The 22,328-nt window shown below is 44.0% G+C and overlaps 1 protein-coding gene across 2 annotated transcripts in view; it reads right to left on the bottom strand.

Moving 5' to 3' along the window:
* GALNT2 (polypeptide N-acetylgalactosaminyltransferase 2) overlaps positions 1 to 22,328 on the bottom strand; it is a 219,112-nt gene that overhangs the window by 6,198 nt on the left and 190,586 nt on the right. For both annotated transcript variants that reach the window (XM_037820840.1, XM_037820843.1), the window contains exons 9-15: positions 21,202 to 21,289; positions 19,846 to 19,949; positions 15,496 to 15,622; positions 9,943 to 10,035; positions 9,582 to 9,665; positions 7,283 to 7,409; positions 157 to 276 (exon numbers count right to left, since the gene is read on the bottom strand). In XM_037820840.1, the coding sequence (XP_037676768.1) occupies positions 157 to 276; positions 7,283 to 7,409; positions 9,582 to 9,665; positions 9,943 to 10,035; positions 15,496 to 15,622; positions 19,846 to 19,949; positions 21,202 to 21,289 (743 nt within the window). The remainder of the gene's footprint in view (positions 1 to 156; positions 277 to 7,282; positions 7,410 to 9,581; positions 9,666 to 9,942; positions 10,036 to 15,495; positions 15,623 to 19,845; positions 19,950 to 21,201; positions 21,290 to 22,328) is intronic.

Raw genomic sequence — 22,328 nt, 5'->3', positions numbered from 1 at the left:
GCAGCTCAACATTAATCAAGTAATGAGGCAAATAAATACATTAGCACACACTGTGATTGATGCCACAAAAAGCAAGTGTATGAGAGTACACGGTGGGGGCTGGCCCTGGTCTGCGTGGAGCCCAGGCAGGCAGAGGCTGGCAGCCGAGAACCTCACCTGTCTGCTGTCATTTTCTCTGCAGCCCTGTAGCTTTATAAGAGAACCAGGGGCTCGGTCCACCACAGTAAGGCACAAATCCATGTGTTTCACCGACTTGTCCTTTGTTAAGGCCCATTCCTAGGAAAAAACAAAAACAACAACACAGAAATCGAATGCATGGCCAGAGCACTATAAAATAAAAATAAAAATAAAAATAAAAATAGAATAAATAAAATACTCCAAAAGGGGATTAAATAATGCTGGAGAAATAATATTCAAAACTCCTGAACCAACTCATAGCCAGCAAATGACTTTTAGACTAAGTGCAAATCTGCAGTTGGAGAATGTGGTGTCTGGAGCAGTACATACCCCAGAAAAATATGTCCTTAAATTTAACCCATTCCTGTGGGTGTGAACCCATTGTAAGTAGGACCTTTTGATGAGGTTGTTACTCCAGTTAAGGTGTGGCCCACCTCAGTCAGGATGGGTCTTAATCCTATTACTTGAGTCCTTTATAAATGGAATGAAATTCAGACAGAGAGAAAGTCACAGGACGCAAGAAGCTGAACATCAGTGGAACCTGGAAAAGAAGGGAGAGACTCGGAGACTCCGCCATGAGCATTACCAAGGACTAAGGACTAAGGAGCACCGGCAGCCAGCCCCAGAATGCCACAGTCTTTAGGAAGAAAGCAGCGCCTTCAAGACACCTTGATTTGGACTTTCTTTCAGTCTCAAAGCTGTAAGCTAATAAGCTTAAATTGACCCATTTTATGGCATTTGCTTGAGCAGCCAAGAAACAAAATCCTTGGCATTGAGAACCTTGGTAACTAAGTTGATGGTATTAACTATTTTAGCCCCAAATGCAAGTTAGAACTCCCTGGAGTGATGCTTATTTTCCTTCATTAAATGGGAGTCATCAAAGCCACAGCTCCACTGTGCCTGTGAGCTGGGTGACCCCAGCAGTGGACAGCCCAGGGTCCACCTTTACGTGCCTATCTCGCTCCCACTTCCACACTCACGTGATTTGGGTCATTGGGATTTGGGTCTGCCCAATGTAGGTATGCTCTGGAAACAGTACTTATGAGTGTAGATTGAAATGTGGGAAAATAATAAATTACATATTACATATTTCACAAAATATAGAGTGTGTAGCCTCATCACTGAGCACAAAGTTGCTCTACTGACAAGCATAAAGTTCTTGGAGAACCTTAGGAAGGGATACATATTTATATATACCCAAGAGAGCCAGCATTTACGGAGAGCTTATTATGTGCCAAGCACGACTTTAAGCTCTTTATACAACAGCCCCATGAAGGGCTTTTATTATCCCCACAGTCCACGAGAGGAAACTGAGGCAAAGAACGCTTACATAATATGTCCATGATTTTTAAAAATACAAATACACACACACACACAACTTATGGGATAAGACGCTCATAACTTAAGGGTTGAGATAAAACCCACTTCTGGCACTAAATGAGACCATCTGTGGAGGCTCGGGAAGCCAGAGAACAGAGAAGACTGTGAGTGCGGCCACAGGCAGGAGGGGAGGCTGAAGCACTGCTGTGGGCAGGGGCCAGAGCTGGGACAGGCCTCTGACCACCACTGCAGGACCTGACCCTATGAGGGGATAAGCGCCAAGGACCCTCGAGGATTGAGAAGCAGCAAGGTCTCTTCCAACTCAGAACCCCATAAGGACATCTCATCTCTACCCCTCAAGCACCAATCGGGCAATCAGCCCAGGAAAGCTGCTCCTGCTTATTTCTTCATTCATTCGTTCAATGACTGTATGCTGAACACCTACAATGACGCGAGAGGGATGACACCCCACCACAATGGGGATACAGCAGTGAACAGACACACAAGGTCCCTGCCCTAAAGGGACTCACTTTGTAGTGGGGAAAATGGATAATACACAAATAAACGTAGTATGGAACTTTAGGCACTAATAAATGCTATGACAATTTTTTTTTCTTTTTTCCATTCTCAGGGTACAGAGGTAAAAAAGGAATAAATTATCTTTTAAAGAAGTCTCACCATTTAGGACCTGCATCACCTTGGAACCAATTGTCTGTTATGAGAAGAACATTAAAACCTAAAGGTATTTTATACAGCCCACTGGTGAGACGTGCAGGCTCTAGTGATGGAGAAGTCAGCCAGAGGAAACTGTAGGGCAACGACAACCCATCCAGGAGTTACTAATGCAACCTGTCCCGTGTGCAGGCTTGCTTTGCTCCCTAACAGGATGTGAGACTTGGGCAAGTCTCTTCACCTCCCTGGGCTTCACTTTTCTCACCTTTTAATTAGTATTTCTCAACATGTGCTCTGTGTGGAATTCTACGAAAAATAGGTTCCAAGTCCAATAAATTTGGGAAATGCTCAATATGTGCCAAATTTCTCTCTTGAAAATTCACAACTAGCCTATTAAAAGTTCTAAAAAAAATCCTAAGATAAAGACACCCGGCTTGGCCTGTCTCATTTAAAGCATGTATGACCACGGAGTGCTCTCCCCGTCTGACTCCCGTGGGAAGCTCTTGGCACTGGAGTTCTGGGATGCAGTCAATGGAAAAGACCACACAGTGAACCAGACGACCCAAGAGTGAAAACCCAACGTTTCATGATGCTGTAATCACATGTCTTCAAAAGCCCCGACAGGCACTCCACCCATACTGAAGAACAGCATTCGGAATTAAGAGGTCCAAGGAGAAAAGCATGTTCATTTCTGTCATTCATGTACACATATTTATTATACCTCCAGTATACACTAGCCCTTGCGTGAAACCAGTGGCATACAAAGGTGCTCCCTGGCTTGGCTAAGAGGAGCAAGTGATGGGTGGTGACTATCTCTGTATTGAGACAAGGTTTAGTTTGCTCTGGAAAGGATGCTGGGAGATGTTGGAAGGTCTGCTGATGCCCAGTGAAAGCTCAGGTCCTGATGTTTCTACAACTTTCTTGCTATTACGTGCTTAATTATTTTAAATCAGAGTTTATAGTGAATTCAGAAAAACTAATTTAGCTATGCAAACAACAGTGCTAGTTGCCACTTAATGTTCTTTTGCTGCATTTCAATGATCTGAATTTGTTAAAAAAAAATCATAAATATTTAAGAAATGCTTTTCTAAGCTGCCACTCTTAGAAAGCATGGCCATTAATTTTCTCATTTCCTGTGTGTCTGCTGAGCCTCAGACAGAAACCAGATAACAAAATTCACTCTTCCAAAGAACCATGTCCTATTTTCAGTTAGGAAACATTATTTATCTTCTCATTTCTCAGCCATGTGGCACACTACTCAAAAGAGCTTCATTTTCCATTACATCAGAAAGGACTTACAGTAGGTTTACGAGCTGGAACACTTGAACAGTAGCTAGGATGACCTTTGGCTTCCTTTCTCCTCCAGAATGGTACTGTCCAACAGGCTAGCCTCTAGCCACATGTGGCTATTTAAATTAAAATTAATTAAAGTTAAATAAAATAAAAAGTTCATATCCTAGCCACAGTTCAAATGCTCGGTAACCACATATGGCTAGTGGCTCCTGAACTGGATGGCACAGATACAGAACATTTTCATCATCACAGAGAACTCTACTGGACAGTGCTTCTCTAGGAAGTAACTCATCAGGCTTCCAATTGGTCTAAGGGGTGAGTCTATGTACAGGTGTGTGGGTACAGAGACATTATATTACCACATGGACATATTACTTGCTGACATGTCCATTTGTTCCACTAGAAAACCCTGGCTGCCCCTGAGGGTCACCTGGAGAGCCCTTAAACATTCCGATGCCCTCGAAACCCCTGACTAATTATGTGAGAATCTCTGGGAATGGTACCTAGCATGGGTAACCTTAAAAAGCACTCCAGCCAATTCCAATATACACCCACTGGAGAGCCACTGAGAACAAGTGGACAGAACTGCCTGGGCCTTGAGCTCCTGGAAGGCAAGTCTCCATCCTGCTCACCCCCTAGGGCCCACCCAGCTCAGGGCTAGACACAGCAGGCACTCAGCAAATACCTAAAGAAAAGGAATGAAGAATCTGTGTGAGCAGAACAACGGTCTAATAGTAGCAAAAAGGAAAAGGGAGAAAAAGAGCAGGGCTGCAGCGCATTGCTTACGTGATCTTGGTACTTCTTCCCCACACCCCTGAGATAAGTACTAGAATCTCTGTTGTGCAGATCTGGAGCTGAGGTTGTTGTCAGGCCAGCGTGTGGGCTGTGGGCCACTACCCAGCACTGTCTCCTCTGCTCACTTCCCCACTGGATCAGCAAAGCACACAGCTGTGAGCGGCCATCCATGTCTGAGTGGCCTCTGCACTGCCCCAATCAACTTCCTCCCCGAAAAGGGCACCCCAAGAGTAGCTCATTACCAGTGAGCTCCAGTGACCTATACATAGGGTGACTATATTTTATTGTCCAAACCAAGACCCTTTTGATACTCAAAGGAGGAGCTATTAAAAAGTGCATGGGGGCAACAGGAATAAACTGGAAACGTCCTGGGCAAGCCAGGAGGTATGTCCACTCGCCTAGGGGCCTGCAGGGAAACACGCTCACAGACCCACTTCCAGGCTGGATCTGGGAGCCAGTGGCCCGGGCCTCTTGTCCTATAGACAGCGCCCAGGCCTGCCTCCACTTCCAGGTGGGAGCACGAGGAGGCAGTCACACTGATTCTGCAGCAAAAGCCAAGTTTGCATTTCCTGATAAATGTGCCACCTACCAGGAGGGTGGGGACTCTCAGTCTTTTGTTATCACCTCTGGAGTGAAAGTGTAGCCCATTTCCTGAGGCCCCGCTGAATGGGGAGGGCCCAATCCTTCAGCCAGGGAGACTCAGGCAGAGTGGTGGGGCCACTGATCAGGCAGGAAACAATGGGAAATCCTTTAGGAAGAGCCAGGAACATTTATTTCTTTTTAAATGCTCTATAGAGGAAGATCAACACACACCACCTTCCAATAGAGCTACCAAAATACAAAGGATTAACTCCCCTAACTTTAACTGAATAATCAAAATATTTCCAATATGACAGAGGAAAACCACAATAATTACTTGGGGGAGGTGAGGCTAATCTGGAAAAATAAGAAAAAGTCCCCAATACTTTTTATTGGGCTACACTTTCTCCTTTTTTGTAAGACATCGGTCAAATGTAAAGCCTAACCTGTTTGAATTATCCAAAATTCTGAATTTGGTGGGATTTGAATTAATGATGTTACCAAACTTTGAAACATTATCTTTCTTAAATTAAACTCAGCTTCCTTGGACTTCAATCCATTGTTTTCCTTTTCTTTACAAAAGCTTCACTTTTTTGAAGGCATTTTAGTATTTTCATTAGGGTTACAAGTAGAAAGAGAAAAAAAATCTCCCTATGTTCACTGTTTTCCTCACTTCAACACAAAAGTTCCAAATCACAGAAAGAAACACATTCACAATTAGCATAGAAGGAACAGCCCTTGTCAAATGGCTCACTCCAGTCCAACTTGCACTGGGTCCTGGCTCTGAGGGTGTCACTTAGGCATCCCCAGTTTTCCTAGCAGTGAGTGAAAATGTCAGCGAATTTCATCAGCCTTGGACCCAAGAGTTAACGAGAACAAAGAAACCCTCGCAGGTGAGACTCACAGCCGACATGACTTTCCCCCTTCCTCCTGCTCCTACTGAACAAATACTATCCAGCTCTTTACTCCTTTTTGCCTGGTGTCTTTCACTTCCTTTAGCTTTCAGCCCTCTTACCGTTTTTTACTTCTTTCCCTTTTTACGGATTCCTCCTTCCAGGCCCATTCCTAACATCTGTAGGGTCTGGGGCAATAGTACAAATGTGGGCCCACCTCCCATATGTTTAAATATCTAAAACTTATAAATAAAGCCACATCCAGAGGCTGGCTCAAATGCTCACCCAAGGCCCACATCCTATTTCCTGGGAGCATCCTCAAGACCCAGGGGCTAAGAACAGAGGCTAAGACCCTGGGGGCCGAGGGCTCACCGTGTCTGCTGGCTGGGACAGGCCCTGACACCTGCGGGAGGGGGCAAGCAGGTCACCCTCCCTTGAGCCTCACTTGTCTAATTTATGAGGTCCAGGAAGTCTCAAGCAAATTCCAAACTACATTACTACATGAAGAAAGGAGCTAAGGTTATTGGGGAAGGTAGTGTTTTTATCCAATTAGGATGATTTGGAAAGGCCAACTTTAAACAAAAGATTATTACAAGTTTAATCTTAAAATAGTTCTGTATAAAGAAGGTTCTGGATCAATACATCTGGGATACAGTGAATTAAACTGTGTTATTAAAAACCACAGGCTCTCTGAGAGCCTGGCACATTTTTAAGCAGGGTCACGTTTTAAGGAGAGTACATAGTACTACCCAGACTTTTTTTTTGTGCACAAAGTTCATGTTTTACCAAATCCTTATTAACATCTCATGGGAAAATAGTCTTCTGGAACATGGTTTGGAAACCCACACAGGTTGGCTTGAGGGTTATCAAGACCTCATTTACTTCATTCCTTTCCAATGATGAGAGAACATGGTGGGGTTTTTACGCCTCTAAGAAAGTGTGTACGTGTGCCAAATTGACGCAATTAATAATATTTTACATCTTAAGCTATTCTTATCTAATACCATGATCAGCTCATCTCTAGACAGGGAAGTGATAATGTCAAATCCAACTGTCATGAACACGGGTTAAGCACCTTTTAGTGCCTGACATCAGGCCAGGTGTTTTATATACATATTTGGAGATTGAGAATAAATCATGGAAAGGGTGTTTTGGGGATGAGGACACATGACGGGAAGGTCAGAGCTGGCAGGAAGTAGACGGGGATGAGAACCCCAAGCCCACGAGCCCTGTGACTGTGCCTGGATGAAGGATGTGTGATGGAAACCGCTAACCAGATCATGCCCTTGGCCACTGGGGCACAGCCCAGCCCCCGCGCCAGCCTGGATGCTGAAGCTGACGGTAGGTATGATTAGTCAGTCAAAGTCTCAGCCCCCTTCTTTGATCCTGAGGCTGGCAGCTCAGGATGCTGTGCACCAGCAGAAGCCACATGCTTCCTTATAGCTGTCCCTGATCACGGGAACAAGGTGGCCTCCAGGATTTCCAACCGCAGGACCCCCTCCATCCTGTTCTCTCTGGGCCTCCAGGTTATCCAGCTCACCCCAGCCATGTACCTGGTTTCCCCCAGCGTTGTGACACTCATAGACTCCAACAACACCATCAGCAAAATGTCCCAAAGTGTCGAGGCAGTTGGTTCCCTGCTGCAAGGCCCCAAAAGCTATATCCTGATGGTCTGGAACCCTGAAAAGCAACGTGAGAATCACTGCTCAGTTCTGCATGATCCAGCAGCTCCTGGCCACACACACTGCTCAGGGATTTCAAGACAGGTAGCAGAGAACCACGCCAGACAGGCCAAGTCACCAGCATATCTTCCTCCCTTTCTCCCACAGGTCAGGGGTGTGCTGATGAGACAAGATTTCTCCATATTCCTGCATTTCTAACACTTCGAGATTTTAAGTTGAGTAGTCTTTATATTCCATATCAGGAAAATTTTTTGGGAAGGAAAAGCCCCTGATAGTCAATGTTAACTTTTAGTCTGATGGAAATCATTTAGAAAAGCAATTAATGTGCTCAGATCCTGTTGCCTCAAACTTTTCAATACATTTAGGATCTGATCTTTACATAGTAAAAGGGGGAAACGCAGTGGATTTGTCTACTGACCTAACACAAACATAGCGATATAGTACAGCAGAAAAGAGCAGAATTAGACATGAATTTCAGCCCTGTCTCAGCCATGTACCAGCTGTGTGATCTTTCACGGAAGACTCTTAACTTCACTAAACCTCAATTTCCTCTCCTGTGTAGGACCTACAAAGCAGGGCTGTTGCAGGGACTATGTTGAACTTCCCATTTAAAGCATTTAGCTCAGTATCCAGCCTATAGAAAGCACTCAACAAATGGCAGTGATTATTATTGACATAACCAAGTTGGTGTCAAGGTGGTGTCTCCTGTGCCCTGTTTGGAAAGGGGAAAAGCAGAGCTTTATCAGCTGGTGTGATACAGACTTAGATGGTGGCAGAGGGCTCATGTCATCCAAAATCATGGGTGACCTCGATGAAATTTTACATGTGACGTAACTCAGTTTGGCCACATTTCTCACAAGTTCACAAGCCATGGTGACAACGAAAGCAAAACAGGTAAAATTAGGGGGCTAAACTCCAATGCTACGAAGCTCCTCATCCCTGGGGAGAAGTGAAGGCGCGGGGTGGGGGGGCGCTTCCTGTTTTCCACCATTGTTCTTAACTGCAGCAAAAGTCATCTTTTACAGAAAGCAGAGGGAAGGGGAGCGCTTTGTTTTTTCCCTCTCCCTTCTTGCGGGGCACGGGAAGCACAGCGTCTCGTTCATTACTTTAAAAGCAGAGGAAACAGTTCCAAGAGCAACAGAAGTAAAGAGCACAACGATGCAAAGCCGCAGTCCCTGACTCTTTCAAACAAATCCCCATGGCATGGGCTCCAAGGGAGCCATTAGCAGAAAGGCCGTGGCACTGATGCCTGCAGGCTGCGTCACTGTTAGAGATACGTGACTCTCCGTCAAATGCGCTGGGAATAGTCAGAATAAGGAGTGTGCCATCTTCAGGCAAAGTCTGCCTGACAATCTCTTTAAAAAGATGAAGTTTGGATGGATCCTGACACCCTGCACATCTACAGGTCCTCTGCTAAGGTTATTGGTGGTCCCTGAGCATGCAGCACTCATCGTGTTCATTTAAAACGAAAGGCCGGGTGTAGAAATAAGGCTCGGAGGAGTATTTCTGCCATCATTACTCTTCCCAGAGCCGGACAGGGTGAAAAGGCCGAGTCCACGTCTTCCAGACTCTGTAGGGTGCAGGTCCCTGCTGAGTGCAGGGCAGCACTCTACATGCAAAAGCAAACTGGGTCAGAGGCAAAGCCAATCTGTTCTCCCGTCTCTGACCCCTTCTCTCCTGAGGCTCATTAACAAAGGCGGTATGGAGCAGGAGAGGTGAGGGGGAACTGGAGGTGAGGCTGCAGGTTCCAGAACAGGGGGGCCGGGCCCAGGAGCCCGTACCAGGGGCTGCGCAGGCGAGAGGTGAGGACGGCAGCCGGACCCAAGCAGGCACTGAGCGGAGGCAGGGGAGCTGCTTAGAGACGGCCCCTCTGTCATCCAGCCCATGGGGAGCAAGCTAAACTAGAAGACACCTCGGACTGCTTCCAGTTCTATGAGGCATTCTAGGGCGAGGGTAACTGGTCCTTTCTTGAGGATGCTCGGGGACAGCTGTAGGCAAGGACATGAACTCCTGACCTCTGCTGCAGGACACTGGCCAGCAGGGCAACCCTTCCTTCACCTCTCTACACCTTGGCTGTCCCATCCGACTATGTAAGGGGCAGGAGAAGCTTCCCTGAAATTCTGTGCTTCTAAGCCTCTACAGAGCAAAATCCAGATCCCTGGAGACTTACCTTAATTCTGGATAGACATTTTCAAGGTACCATTTGAAAGGCTTGCAGCTAAGTTTCTTCCTAAGTTCCAGTCTGCTCTGAATACTGAAGAAGAGGGAAAACAAGGTTCCTTTAGAAATTTTCAGAATGGATGGGGCTCTCTGCATCCAACCTTACAAATGTGCCCTTGACAACCAAGTTGGGACAAGCAGGGGTAGGGCCCATTGCACACTCTGCTCCCCCAGGACCCCCACCCCGCCTTGAGGCAGAGGGCCCCCCTTTGCAATCTGGGTGGCTGTTCTCAACTCTAGCCACAGAACGGTTTTCAGGGTGTGGGGCAGCCCCGAGCAGAGCACTGTGAGAAGGTAGGGGAGACACTTACTTTCCATAAGGAACGTTTCTAGCTGAAGGCACTGCTGCGTAATAAAAATTTTTGTATTCATCCATCCAAACCTCTGCTGCCCGGCGAGTGTTGCTAGAAACAAAATAAATCTTCCTGAGCAGTAATTTGATTTCTTTCTGTCACCATCACTCTGTGTGCACGTGTCTGCTTGGGGTACTGCTTAGGAAGGTGCTTCTGGGTTGTGCTGCAGCTCAGGCTGTGACACACACGTACCAAAGCAGACAGCAGCATGGGCCTGGGCACCTCCACTCCCCACGCAGCACCCCGAGCTGTATTTGTGCACAGCTGCTGTATTTACTGAACAAACAGAACCCATTTGCTTGCCTTTCACAGCACATGGATTATCAGAGAACAAAAGTCAAAGGGAGAATTACAGCTCAGGCTCGGACTTTAAAGAAGGGACTGGAGTCATACCATAATGAAAGACAGAAGAATTACTTTGCAATAACTCATACTATGTAACCACAGAAGGCTGGTGCCAGAGAGCACAAACTACAACATTCTTGGTCTCAAAAGCCTTTCGCTCAATGCCTTAACACTATCAGACAGCCCTGGGAAAAAGAGTTAAGAAGAGATAAGAATTACTTTTAAGATTATTTTCTTTTCTGCAGAGCTGGGCTGAGACAGTTTGGACAAGGAACAGTGATTCGAAGGGGCTGATGACTTTAAGCAACATGTCTGGGACCAACACAGACAGAGCCAGGCTTTTCTAGAGAGGAAGAAAACTAACTGCTTCAGTCCCACAATCATGGAGAGAACCACCATTCACAATAAACAAGGGCACAGGAATAAGCTACTTCTGACTGTGTACTGTGTATTAAAGGCTACCAAATGCAGAGGCATCAGCGTCTTAACCTGCCAATAATTATTTTTTTTTAATATCTTATTTGATAATAAATAGTAAGTCAAATGAAGGTACATATCCCAACAGAATTAAGACAACCCTTGGGTGGGCTTGCTGGACAAGTCCAGTGTGACAACTGAAAGGATATGCAGCCATCCTTTTACCTATCTCCAATTTTTTTTCTCATCAGCCCCCCTCTTTATTTTTTTAAATAGCTTTTTAAATTCAATTTTATTGAGATATATTCACATACCATGCAGTCATACACAGCATATAATCAATTGTTCACAGTACCATTATACAGTTGTGTGTTCATCACAAAAATTAATTTTTGAACATTTTCATTACCACACACACAAAAATAATAAGAATAAAAATTAAAGTGAAAAATAACAATTAAAGTAAAAAAGAACACTGGGTGCCCTTTTTTTTTTTTTTGCCCCCATTTTTCTACTCATCCATCTATACACTGGACAAAGGGGAGTGTGATCCACATGGCTTTCCCAATCATACAATTCTTTTTAAAGCATCCATGGAGTAGCATTGATACAATGAACTTCTTTGCTCCCATACACTCTGGATTTGGTTCCACAGGAGGCTTATACTTTACATTTTAACAAACTCTGCATGGGAACCCGTAAGCAAGATAGTCTGTTCTTTCAAAATAGTAATACTAGAGAGGCAATGTGCACCTTTTGAAAGAATTCCTTTGCTTTACCAGAAAGATTTCTTCTGAAGTGGCAAGCCTTTCAAACAATCTGATTTATAGTTACTAAAATCATTTATCTGCTTTGGGGTCCATATCTTTCATATCAAATGATGTATATGCCTTCTTTTCTTTTAATGAGGTGAAAGACAGCCTCTTGTTTAGAATGCCATTTAGGAGACAGGTAAGACAATACAGATGTACCCATCCTCTGACCCAGCGGTTTCGCTTCTAGAAATTTACCTCAGGAAAATAATCAAATAAGAATGAAAGTATATATGTGAAAAGATGCTTATTTCAGCATTGTTTATAACCAAAAAAATGAGAAACTATGTATGTCCATCATAGGCAAGTACGATTAAGTAAGCAGAAGGCTCCATAGGCATTAAAAACACTGGTGGGCTTCTTACATACTGACATGGAATGGTGTCCCTGACTTATTGTTGGGTGAAAATAAAATAGACTACAGAATAGGATGTAGCAGATGGGTGTGTGCGTGTGCATATGTGTGTGTGTAAGTAAGGAGGGTGGAGAGGGAAGGAGAAGAGAGGAAAAGGAAGGAGAGAGGAGGAAAGGAGTTTCACCAAATTCTAAGAGTGCTTCTCTTTGGTAATGAGATTTATGAATTTTTACTTTCTGAAAAAATTGAAACAAATGAGGATGGGTTTTTAAAGTGTTGGGAGATTCTGGGTATAAGTAAGATTTCTCAGAAGAGTCATTAAATATTCTTAATGGGGTTTTTGGGGCTGCCAAGTGACATATGCCAAAGTGCCCCAGTTAGGTATTTAACTGGCCATGTGACTTCGATTCTCTGGTGCCTGATTTCCCCATCACTAAAATGAAAGAACTGATTCAAGGATATCCCAGGTCCCTTCCAGCCCTAATGGTTTAAAGGTTTTATGAATTCTAATCACATACTGCTTTTAAATCACTTAACGTCACTAAGCAGTGAAGTCATTTCTTAATTTCTAAATGAACAATTATTTTTAATTTTCCTTTTATCCAGGTCCTCCTTGCTTTTGTTCCTTCTGTGTGTGTTAAGTGTGTGTGTTTTTCCCACTCGGCTTTACCAGGAAGCAGCAGTAGAGAGAAGATGTAATGTAAACTGGCCAATTATACCACTTGGTGGCCATAAAAGAAAAAGTGTGGCAAGAAAGCATGTTTAAATCATTGGGTTCTTTTTATGTACTTAACTTTTTCATATTATTGCTCACCACGAATAACTAAGGTCTCACCACTAACTACTAAACCTAAACCTAAATACCATTTAAGGGACTCCCCTTCCGCGTACCCACCCCCCACACCCACCTCCACCTTTTGGACAAACTCTAATCAACATATATATTAAGGCACACACACAACAATCTCTAGAAGGGTCTCTGAGAGACTTACAAGATACTAAATAAAAATGTAGCTGTCTAAGGAAGACAGAAAAGGAAGGAATTGCCCAACTGTTCATTGTCAATTGGTCCCAAGAGATGCAACGACCACAACCCAAACACAAGATGTAAGAACCTGCAGTTATTTCATCATCTTACTATTTCTAAAGTAGGGGGTACCCATGCAGTAAAACTAGATGAGACCCTAAGCTAGCTGGCTTGCTCAATTCATTCATTAATTCACTCATTCATTCACTCACTCACTTACATAAATGAGATTCACCCTCTACATGCTGTTCTGTATCTTACTTTTAGCATCTGGGTATCATTCTGGAATTCCAGCAACCTCAAACACTAATTTCACTTCAGGGATCTAGATAAAAAGATCACTATAGGTGTGATAATTACATGAACTCTGGAGCCAAACTGCCTGATGGGCTCTATTCATTTGCTAGTTGTGTGAACCAGGGCAGAGTAAGCAAACCTTTCTGTGCCTTTAATTTCCCTTATCCCTAAAATGGGGATAATAATAGTACTGACCTCATAAGGTTTTATAAGAATTAAATCAGTTAATATTTGTAAAGTGCATGGAACTGCCTGCTATACACTAAAACACTGTTTTAGCTATTGTCAGATCCAGACTTTTAGATGGTGGAATCCTTATATATTTAATGCCACATATCAGAGGAAACTAAGAGAAATATATATGTCTATATAAAAGATTTCTGGAAGTTCATCTTGCCCTGGAAACAAAGCATATCTATCAATATTTGTTTGATTGTATCATATCATACTTTAGTTTTTAATATAGAGCAAAAATGAAATTTAGACAGCATTCACAAAAAGATACACTCTTTGAGAGAAGGCAATTTGGTCAAAAGCATTATTTGATATTTTGGCTTCCATTAAAGCTTCCTCAGTTTCAGATTCTCTATGCAAAAAAATTCAACTTCTGCACAATACATGCATATTTTGTTAAGTACATCGGCACTTCACAAATTTTAAAAACATTGTATCAAAGATAAGCTAATAATCTTCCTCTCCTTCCCAACTCCACTCCCACCCCCACTCCCAGCTTTCCTATTTTAGAAGCGGCATCTTATCAGTAAAGTTGTGAGACCAAAAACATGGGTGTCAACCTTAATTCCTCTCTTTCCCTCTCAGGCCCCAGCCAATCCATTAGAAAATACTGTCTGCCTTAGAACACCGCTGGGATTTGAACTCCCCCCCTTCGGTGCTATAACCCTCGTCCAGGCCACCATCACCTCTCTCCTGGATGAATGCAGGGGAGCCTCACATCTCCCCGCCTCTACCCCACAGGATGAAGGGGCAGGCACACTCACACCTGTGTCACAGCATCACCTGCATCCCGACCCTTCTCCAGCCTGAGAGAGCACCTTCTGAAGCCTAAAACAGGTAAGCTGCTCACCTGCTTAAACCCCCAATGGCTTCCCACTGGCATCAAAATAAAATCCAAACTTTACCAGGGAAGGCACGGCCGGGCCTGTCTAGTGTCCCACCTCCCCCTACCTTCTCCTGGGTTCTTTGCACTCCAGCCACACTTGGCGACACGCTCAGTGGCCCTGATCTCGGCGCCAGTGGGTTTGTTCCTCCTGCAGGAGGCGCTGCTCCCTGGGAGCTTGCACGGCCGCCCCCTTACCCCACAGAGTCCAAACTCCACTGCCCCCTCCCCAGCAGGGGCTCCGTGTACACTTTACACTGCAAAGCTCTCCCCCGTCCTGCCCTGCTCACACTCTACCACATGACCATCGTTTATGTTTTTCACAGCATTTATTAGTATTCCAAGCAATTAGCTGTCAATTTGTTTTTGACTCTCTACCTCCACTAGAAGGCAACCCCCTTGAGGTCAGACTCTTCACTGTATATACCGGTTTTTTTTAATGCAATTCTATTGAGATACAGTCACACACTGAACAATCCATCCAAAGTCTGTATACTGTTTTATCTCTAGACCTAAAAGAATTCCCTAGTAAATAGTCTGCTCTGACTGACGGACAATTTGCTATTTCTCTTCAAAACCTCTGCATTTGGCATCGTCATGTTTACCAAAATATATCTCTAAATCGATCTTTTTTGGCATTAATTTAGTATATCTTCATTTTAATATGGCTCAAATACTGTGTCTTTGTTTAATAGCAGTGTGTAATAAAAATGTTCTCAGCTTTAAAATAGTATTTTTTCTCATAATATTTCTATGCGTTTTCACACACGTATAGATATGTATACTACAACTATAATTGGGACACGGAACATTCTATCACCTCCCCAAGTCCCCTGGGGCTCCCCCTTTGTAGTCACACCCCCCAGCCCCTAGCAATCACTGATCTCTTGTCCTTTTTGAGACTGTCACACCACTGGAACTGTACAGTATGTAGCTTTTTGAGACTAGCTTCTTCCACTTAGCACAGTGCCCTGAAAGTCCCCAAGTGGTTACTTGTAACTGCTGATAGCAGGGCTCCATTGTATGAAAGCATCACACCCGCTGGAGGACATGTGGGCTGTCTCCATACATCTAGAAGGTGAGCTCCTGGCTCAGTGGTTGTCAGCAACGTTTTGTTCCTGCTCAGCCTCCCCCCACTTACCGGGCGAAGACGGTGCCACTGCCCCCCGGGAACGTGTAGGGGTGCTGCTTCCGGAACACGTGTCCCACGCGGCTGCAGGGGATGATCTCCAGGCTGCCTCCGCACTGCCACACCCGGAACGAGATCTCTGGGATAATGAATGAAACACGTGACCCACAGAGGCTGCAGGGCGGCCGGGAATCAACAGCCATCCTGAATGGGGGGGTGGTGGTGGTGGGGGCAGCCCCATGGCCCTTGTCAAAGTGGCTGAAGGAGACCTGGGTGAGGACACACGGCTCCCTCCAGAATATGGCCTGCACTTGGCACTTCCTACAACAGAGACACTGATGTACCCTGGATCTTTAGAATTCAGGGCACAACCCAGGAAGTATGTTCAAGTAGTGACATTTTCCAAAACTGGTCTAGTAACCTTGAGACAGGAATGATTTTTGGGTCTATTTTGAATATCAAGACTTCTTGGCAGAGATCGTGCAGATCCTAGTAACATCATAAATATCAACTGATTCATGAAATGCTTGCACTGAATTATTCACTAGCTGCTTCCTAACACAGAGTATTAAAATGTTTGCACTTGCTTAGCATCAACAGTTAGGAAAGGGAACACTGAAGGTGCACAAACGGATCCGTGGTTTGAGACACGACACGTCCGCAGTTAAGCTTTAATGTGAAATTTAACAGGCAACCACACATGCCATCTTCCTCTAAAACTTACTTTAAATTGACTTAGCACCAGTATGCAGATTAGCTTTCTCTATCCAGGAAAAAAAAAATCTTTCCCTTAAATTGCAAAAATAATGTTTATCCTTGTGCATTAGCAGGCCTCCAGAGATCTGGCAAAGTGCACAGGTGCCTTAGGGATCATGGTGGTAACCGAGTATGGTCAAGTTATTGACAGATACTTCACAAGCTGCCCACGCAGACTCTTACCAAACAGTAACTAACCAGCCCAGGTAGGACTACTCTCTGAAGCGCCCACTGTTCATCTTGCTTCCTTACAAAAGCCAAGGCACCCACAGGAGAAATGAGACAGTACAGTACCAGGCTCTCCCTACGCCAGCCTGAACACACATCGGCCCTTGGCATAATCACCCGGGAGAAGTCTGGCATACAGCTGATTAGTGCGGCTTTCATGATAAAAAATACAAGGGTATGTTCTGACCACGCATTAGTCCAAAACACTACCTATTCAGAATGGCTTGAGTCTGAACGAGAGGTTTGCAAGAACCTGAAATTAAACAGAAAGTTTAACACACAATAATTAACATTATGAAGGGTTTCATAAGGTTTGTATAAAAGAACATTTTCTTCTGTATCATTTAAGATACCTGGGGCCATGTTGGGGAAGCCACAAGTCAAAGACAAAAATCTAACAACTTAGGAGGCACTGCTGCTAAATGCAGATTGATCTGAAAGAGGGTGAAATTGTCTCCACCTATGAAGCGAATTGATGGTGACATACCGTAGGACAAGCACACATGATGGGCAGCCAAGGCCAGGGCAGAGCGTGAGGCCCTTAACATCCACTCAAGACCCAAAAGAACAGGAGCTGCTACTCTGATCCAGCAAACTTAAAGGAGTAGAAATGGGTGATACATGCAACTATTAAGGGCCTTTAATAACCAATTCCCTTGTAATAATAATAATAAAAATAATAGGTGTCATCATAACCATCCAAGCATATGCAGTGAAAGATTTTTGACTCTTCTTTCCTCAACTTTGAATAAAAGTGCTCTCTGTGTTTCAGGAAATAAAATTTAAATGTACATTTGCCTTCACTGGAAAATTCAAAATCATGGGGCAGGAAGGGCCCTTGACAGCCAGCCATATAAAGAGTCTGTTAAACTGGTAAGGGATCTTTTCAGAGATTTGCTGAGAATTTTTAAGGCTAAGTACAACAACAGCTATAGCCAAGTCTAAATTCAATTGAACCCTATAACTTGAGGATGATTAGTCAATATAACTTTGTGGCTTTTTAAATAGACAGTGTGTATTTGCATCTTGGCTCTGCTAATTACCTGCTATGAGATCTCAGACAAGGTACATGACCTCCAGAATGTGCGATCTTTTCCACTATACAATGGAAACAATTCCAGCAGCTCATGGGGCTTTAAGAACATACTAAATGAGATGATGCACTGAAAACATCGTGAAGGCATGCCAGAAAGGACAAGATCATTTTTTTCCCAAGTAGCCTAACCCCTACCTCTCCCAAAGAGCTGAGACTTGATTCTTTAATTGCTTAAGACATATAAGACAACTTATATTATTAGTTAAGATGGAAGCTCTAGTAGTTCTGGTGGGGCAAACTGGAAACTGCTTGGCTTCCAGGAGATTGCGTGGAATTTTGATTACTCAGGCATCACTGTACCGTCCCCTCCCAAAACACACACACACACACACACACACACACACACACACACCATCCCAGATAACTACTGGGGTGTGTGCACAGAAACCAGAAAACAAAGACAAAACTGGTGCTTCAAGAAAGAGAGATTTGCATGATGGGCTTTTCTTGCTGAAACCTGTGTGTCTGCTTAACATTTAAAGGAGAAGACTCCATGAAAGGACCTTATTGGAACCAGCTGAGGGAAGGGGAGACAGCCCAGAATGAGTCCAGGCAGGGGACACATCCAGCCTGCAATGGTCCAGGCTTGACTCCCAATCTGGTCCCTTCCTCAGATCCTCACACCCCTTACCTATGCTGCACAACTACATAAATACAAACACCAAACCAACCACCAACCAAGAAAAAAAAAATTCTACTCGTCCCTCTGGTCTCTGGGTGAAATGCCTCCTTTTATATTTAAATCAACATTCTTCCTATATCATAACACAGAATTCTGGCTGCCACGGAATATTACTCTTGGCTCATTTTTGTTCAATGCATTGGCTCGGATCCTTTGCCAAACCAGTGCCTTCAGCTACTAATAGGCACTTCTGAATACCACGTTTTGTTTTTCTATCGGGCGGTGCTGAGCGGCTGGTTGTCACCCTGCTTTGTTAGAGGAATCACTTTCCCTGAACGGGGACCGGCTAGCAGGCAAGGGTGACTTGGAATTCTTCTCAGAAAGCTAACAATTCTCCCAAAGCCTTTCATGCTCAAATGGCTTCAATCCTGGCCCAACCTAAAGGTCAATGTATCATTCAAAAAGCAAAACAAAAAACCCCAAAAGGAGTTTGACTCATGTTTCCTCCCCATAACACAGTTATTTAATCTATAAGAAGCTTTCAATATCAAGCCAAGGGAGAGAAATCCCCCAAGATGAGATGTTAGCGCTAAGTTTAACATCATAAAATGACAGGAAAATAACAGGCTATTTTCTGAAAACTAACAAAAAGAACTCCAATATCGAAGTTTCAAGTAAAAACTACCAAAAATGATGGCATCATTTTCCTTTTCTCCCTTTCCTTGACCCCTTATTTGCAGGGTACATTCACCCAATGGTGAAAGTAATTTAAGAATATCCAATGACCAAGGAGAATTAGCTCAGAATGCCAAATACTTGAAATTAAAGGCTTCAAGGGAAACACATTAAAAAACTTTAAAAAAAAACAAAAACCCAAATAAAAGTCTTTTTCTCTTTTATACGCTAAATATTATGAACCTACCAATACAGACCAAAGTCTGTAAAATTTCATTGCCTCAAGACTGCTTAAAAATGATTTGCATCAGTCATTTAAAAAAAAAAGTCAAACCAAATTAGAGCCATTCATAAAAATAATCAAGAAGGGGATAAATGCAAAGCCCTCTCCACCTCCTCTGATTTCCACGATTGCAGTTCAGTCACAGTCTGCAAACCTTGCCAGGGTCGAGATCCACAGAACTGGTGTTTTTTGACCTACCTGCTACATCTGCTTTACTCACCTCTGGTTTCTGAAAACATGGACTGAAAATTCAGCCGCTCAACTCATTTTCCATTCTACATAGGCTAAAAATGAATCTTAGAGCCTAACATGCTTTCCCCCACTATTGCAAGCTTGCTTTCCAAACCCTCTGATTCAAATGACATTAAAGAGTTTGGATTTTCCTTCAAAGACATCATCTGTATTCTGTCGCTCTCTACTCTAACTGGGGTGACACATTTTATTGCTTAACTCAAAACACTTTTAAGAGTGAAAGGGGTATAGTTAATGCTGGGACAAACTCCGCTGGGAGGAATGGTCACTCCAATTCCTTTAAAGCTTGTTTCCAATTAGAACTCAGATTCCACAATCACCTTGCCAAATAATCTCTCCAAAGCTTCAATTTTTCCTTGGTGAGGAAGAAAGGACCACTATTTCACCAGAATTTGAAACCGTGGGCTGTCCACTACTGAACTGCTCTGAAGGAACAAGGCTCATACGTACCCAGGTTTTCACCTCCCCACACATCCATCATCATATCATATTTCCCCAGTTCTTCAAAATAGAACTTATCCATCACGAACAACCCGCCAGCGATCATGGGTGTTCTAAAGAGAGAAAGGGTGGGAGAGAAAGGAAGACATTGAAGGTCAAAATGAGATCACAAGAACTCATGCATAGTTCCAGAACTGCAAGCCAACTTTAAAAATAATCTCACAGCCATTGCCCTTTGTTCAGAGCTCAAGATGCCCCTCCCTTTGCTTAACGACCGCTGTTTCCAAATGCCTACCCCACCTTCCCTGCACTGACGCTGTCACAGTGAGAGGCGCTGCATGGAATCTGCCCTATTAAAGCAGCGCAGCCTGGTGGATCAGAAGGCTCAGGACTAAAACACTTGCTGACCAGGCAACTTAACCTTTCTGTGCTTCCGTTTCCAGATAAAGGTAATTATAAGGATTAGAAAAACAAAACAAACCCCAAAGCACCCATAAAGCATTTAGTACACTTAAGGAATGCTCAGTAAATATTAGCTATCATTATCATTATGATGAATTTGTTCCATCTTAAAATGGAATCCATCGTATCTGTTACTTTCCTGCCACCCTGGGAAGGGGTTGGAAACATAATGCTCACCAAGTCCCTCCTTTGTTCCCAGTAGAGATGCTGTGAGATTATGTACGAAGTGCTTAGAAAGGTCCTGAGCACACTGTAAATGTTCAGTAAATACTGGCTGACATATTTCAGTGTTAGCTACCCTGTAGAAGTTATCTCATTTAACTGTGTGTGCTAATTTACTCTACGGGGGTATCTCACAATTCTCTCCCTAGCTGGAGAACGCATTCTGACTCCCAGCCCTGAATTTCACTGCTGTGTGGGCAAGGACTCTCAGAGCAAGGCTTGGGTGAGCCTAACACAAGTGACCACTTCTGTGCGCCGACCGAAGAGCAGGGTTCTGCAGAGGAAGGGAAGCCGAGTGTGAAGGGGCAACAGAGGACGGGACTCCCACTTGCCCGCCCCCTGTCCCTCTTCCTTGGATGTTTTACTTGTTGCCAAAGTCAACTTGGAGCCCCCATTCTGCTATCAAAAATGTTGTATGTTATAAACATGAAGGAACTCACAGAATGGGCAAATCTGCTTTATAAATCTGTATTAAACTTCATCTGAAGAAAATAAATTGTAAAGTGCTTTATTCCATGATGCAGTGGCAGCCACTCTCCCTTGAGTTAAGGCCAGTGGGAGTGGGAAAGCAGAAGGTGAAGAGCTGGACATAGTCCCTGGGCAACTCAAGGCCCTGGAAAGGGATCAGGGACTGGGGTTCTGACCTCTGCAGGGCATCCCTGAGGGACACCTGGCACTTACTTTATGGGGGCCACTGGATTTCCTTGCCGGGCTCTTCTCTGCTCAGGTGTCATGTAGTCCCATTTGAACACCAAATTCCAATCAAAACCTGCCCAGAACAGACAAGAATCACAGGTAACCATAGAGACCGGCCACTGACTCCCTTGTCCCCCCTGTTCCCCATAGCTTAACGGCATTTGATATTTAGACAGGACTCACTGAAAAACAAAGCAAGGCAAAAAAACAAGGAAGACCTGGAGAGAGGAGAGAGAGAGACAGCCAGGGAGGGTGGAGCCAGGGGGAGGAAGGTCAGAAGGAAGGGTGCACATTGAAATCTTATTTCCCCAAAAAGCTTGCCTAAAACAGAAAATGTGGCTGAGAATTTTCTAAAATTAAAATGCACAAGAATAAAAGGAAAATCCTAAAACAGAAAATGTAGCGCAGAATTTTCTAAAATTAAAATGCATACAAATAAGTGGAAAATGTAAAGAGAGCTGGTATCTGTGGAATAAACGGAAAATGCAGGGTGATATTGTGACAAATACAAGGTCTATAGGACAAGAGAGAGAAGTGACTGAGATTAAAAAAAAAAAAATCTGCCACCATTGTTTCCAATGTTGCCCCAGGGAAAGAGAAACCCAAGGAAGCAGAAGAGCATTAAGGGGTCCCTGAACCCACAAACCTGGATCTTTTCAATATCTCTTCACTGCAACCTAAATGACTTGCATAGAGAATGAGGTGGTGCAGGGTGGATGGGTGTGGGAAAGCTTTTAAGATGAAAAGAAGCCAGAAGAAGTTGCAAAAGTTGACAAAATGACTTTCAATTTCTGGTACACTTGGCACCTATCCCATTTCATTTTAAAATCCACAGGCCTCTCAGGTAGAAGAGCTTGTGCCTCGTACATGGACTTGTTCTCTGGCATTTGCAGGTTCCTGGCAACAAGCTTCCCTGGCATACAGTGGCCAAGGTTTCGTGCCTACTCACAAGGTAACCTGTACTGTGCCATTAGTTCGTCAGCGCTCCTCGCCAGCTAACACTCTCAAGACACGTCCAGAGACCATTTCTTGGCAAACGCTGCAGCTCACGGTACTGCATTTCCAAGGGTCTGATGGCCAAACCTAATTATTCCTGTTCCAACTTTCAACTC

This window comes from Choloepus didactylus, chromosome 2, assembly GCF_015220235.1.
Source record: "Choloepus didactylus isolate mChoDid1 chromosome 2, mChoDid1.pri, whole genome shotgun sequence".
Lineage (NCBI taxonomy): Eukaryota > Metazoa > Chordata > Mammalia > Pilosa > Megalonychidae > Choloepus > Choloepus didactylus.
Note: the sequence above shows the minus strand (reverse complement) of the source record. Positions and strands in the feature narration are given on the sequence as shown.